This window comes from Lactuca virosa, chromosome 4 (genome assembly GCF_052849685.1).
Source record: "Lactuca virosa cultivar CGN04683 chromosome 4, Lactuca_virosa_CGN04683_v6, whole genome shotgun sequence".
NCBI lineage: Eukaryota > Viridiplantae > Streptophyta > Magnoliopsida > Asterales > Asteraceae > Lactuca > Lactuca virosa.
Window position 1 is genome coordinate 80,102,087 of NC_136429.1, and position 2,538 is coordinate 80,104,624.

A 2,538-nucleotide genomic window follows, 5' to 3' on the forward strand; every position below is an offset into this window, starting at 1 on the left:
ATGTTCTTGTTGTAATGTGTGCTAATAAAAAGCGTACCTCAATGAATAATATAAGGAAGTTATTATTAATCCATCATGAAAATTTTATGCAAACATTTAAATTCATGCGCTATAATAAATAAACCAATTATTCAGTCCCATACCACAAACAACAACCATAACAACATGAAACTAATAACATGCTGCTGGATTAATAGGACATCCACAATGCCTCCACGAAAAAGCAACCCCCGAACTCGTCCAACGACTACACGAAGGGGGCGACCATGTACAAGGCCAGTAAGAAACCTTCCAATAACCCTAGTAACTAAAAACCAAATGAATGATGCTCCACCACCTCCACCTCTGACAACGGGACTTCCCCAAACAGCAGCTGAATTGGAGCAACTAATCTCAGACCGCCTTATAGCTCTAAAAAATGCTAGGAGCACAAACCATGAAAAACCCATCATAGAAATCGATGGAAGAGGAACAAGACCAGGGAGTAGTACAAACATCAACTACAATGAAAACCGAAGGGCTTGTTCGTACAAAGATTTCATGAACTGTAAGCCTAAGAACTTCTACGACAATGAAGGAGTCATACGTTTAACAAGGTGGTTCGAGAAAATGGAATCTGTATTCCAAATCAGTTACTGTGCTGAGGATAGCAAGGTACGATTTGCTACTTGCACTCTCCTCGACTCAGCCCTGTCGTGGTGGAACGAGCAGGTGAAAACAATGGGCATCATTCCTGCCAACTCCTTATCTTGGGGAGATCTTAAGGCAATGATGGTAGAAGAATACTGCCCTAGGGATGAGATCCAGAATCTAGAAAATGAACTCTGGAACCTAAGAATGAAAGGTTCGGACATTAAAGCTTACACTACGAGGTTCAATGACCTATCCCTACTATGCCCGACACTTGTAAAGCCAGGGCACAAAAAGATTGTACGCTATATTTGGGGGTTGGCACCTCAAATCAAGGGAATGGTCATCTCATCAAGGGTTACAAGCTACGAAAGTGTTAAGAACCTAGCTAAATGTTTGACCAACAATGAAGTTAGTCGAGGGTCCCTAGAGGCAAAGGTTGAAACTCCTAGGGTTGAACCCAACAAACAAAAAGTGGGCGGAGGAGATTCACGCACAACAAAGAGAAAGAAGATCTACGTTGCAACAACAACAACTCCAGCTCCAACACCTACACCCCAGAAAAACTATGCAGGAAAACACCCCTTGTGTGTCATCTGCAACCGACACCACAGCGGGGAATGTTTTCAATGCACCAACTGCAAACGAAAGGGACATATCGCCCCTTTCTGTAAAATCCTGACAGGAGAAGTGGGAAGTCAGAACATTGGCACTGGGGTAGGAGGAGGAGGAGGAGCAAGGACATGTTATGAGTGTGGTGAAAAGGGACACTTCAAGCGAGATTGCCCAAAGCTGAAGGGCAAGACAGGAAATGCCTGTGGAAGAGCATTCGTGATCGGAAACAAGGACGCCATCCAAGACCCATCGATGGTCACTGGTACGTTTCTCGTCAATAACTTGTATGCTACAATACTTTTTGACTCGGGTGCCGATAAAAGCTTTGTAACTCCAAAATTTAAACAACGTTTAAACCATGAGATTAAGAAGTTAGAGGTAGAATACGAAGTAGAAGTAGCAAACGGTCAAATAGAGAGCACTACTGAAATTCTGATAGATTGCACACTAACTCTAAATGACCACGTATTTCAAATAAACCTTATGCCCATGCCTATCGGAAGCTTCGACATTATCGTTGGCATGGATTGGATTTCCCCTCATCATGCTGAGATCCTATGCTACAAGAAGGTTGTGCAGTTGACCCTCTCCAATGGGGTGATTATGACAATTTACGGGGAGAAATCAGGACAAAACCTAAAGTTAATCTCTTGCACAAAGGCTAAGAGATATCTACACAAGAAATGTTACGCCTTTTGGCTCACATAGTAGATAAAAAGAGCAAGGAAAAGGAGATAAAAGACATACCACATGTATGTGACTACCCCGATGTGTTTCCAGAAGACCTACCTGGGTTACCGCCAAACCGACAAGTTGAGTTCAGAATCGGTCTAACTCCCGGCGCGGCCCCGGTAGCCAAATCACCATACAGGCTGGCTCCGTCAGAGATGCAAGAGCTCTCAAGCCAATTGTAAGAACTTCTTGACAAAGGCTTCATAAGACCAAGTTTCTCACCTTGGGGACACCAGTTTTATTTGTCAAGAAGAAAGATGGATCCTTCAGAATGTGTATCGATTACCGGGAGTTGAACAAGTTAACGATCAAGAACCGTTATCCACTCCCAAGAATCGATTACTTGTTCGACCAATTGCAAGGCTCTAGTTACTATTCCAAGATAGATCTATGTTCTGGATATCACCAACTTAAAGTGATGGAATCAGATGTACCAAAAACCGCTTTCAGAACTCGGTACGGACATTATGAGTTTCTACTTATGCAGTTCGGTCTGACGAATGCCCCCGCAGTGTTCATGGACTTCATGAACCGTGTTTGTAAGCATTATTTAGATAAGTT

General features: G+C 43.0%; 1 protein-coding gene across 1 annotated transcript; it reads left to right on the forward strand.

Annotated features, from left to right (window-relative positions):
- Positions 1-318: 318 nt before the first annotated feature.
- Positions 319-1,953, forward strand: LOC145104670 (uncharacterized). Its single transcript, XM_079041875.1, has one exon. It carries the CDS (start codon positions 319-321, stop codon positions 1,951-1,953), a length of 1,635 nt encoding a protein of 544 aa, XP_078898001.1.
- The last annotated feature ends 585 nt before the right edge of the window (positions 1,954-2,538 follow it).

Excerpts from the sequence above, each read along its gene's own strand:
- LOC145104670 (XM_079041875.1), top strand. The coding sequence starts at position 319 with ATGAATGATGCTCCACCACCTCCACCTCTGACAACGGGACTTCCCCAA.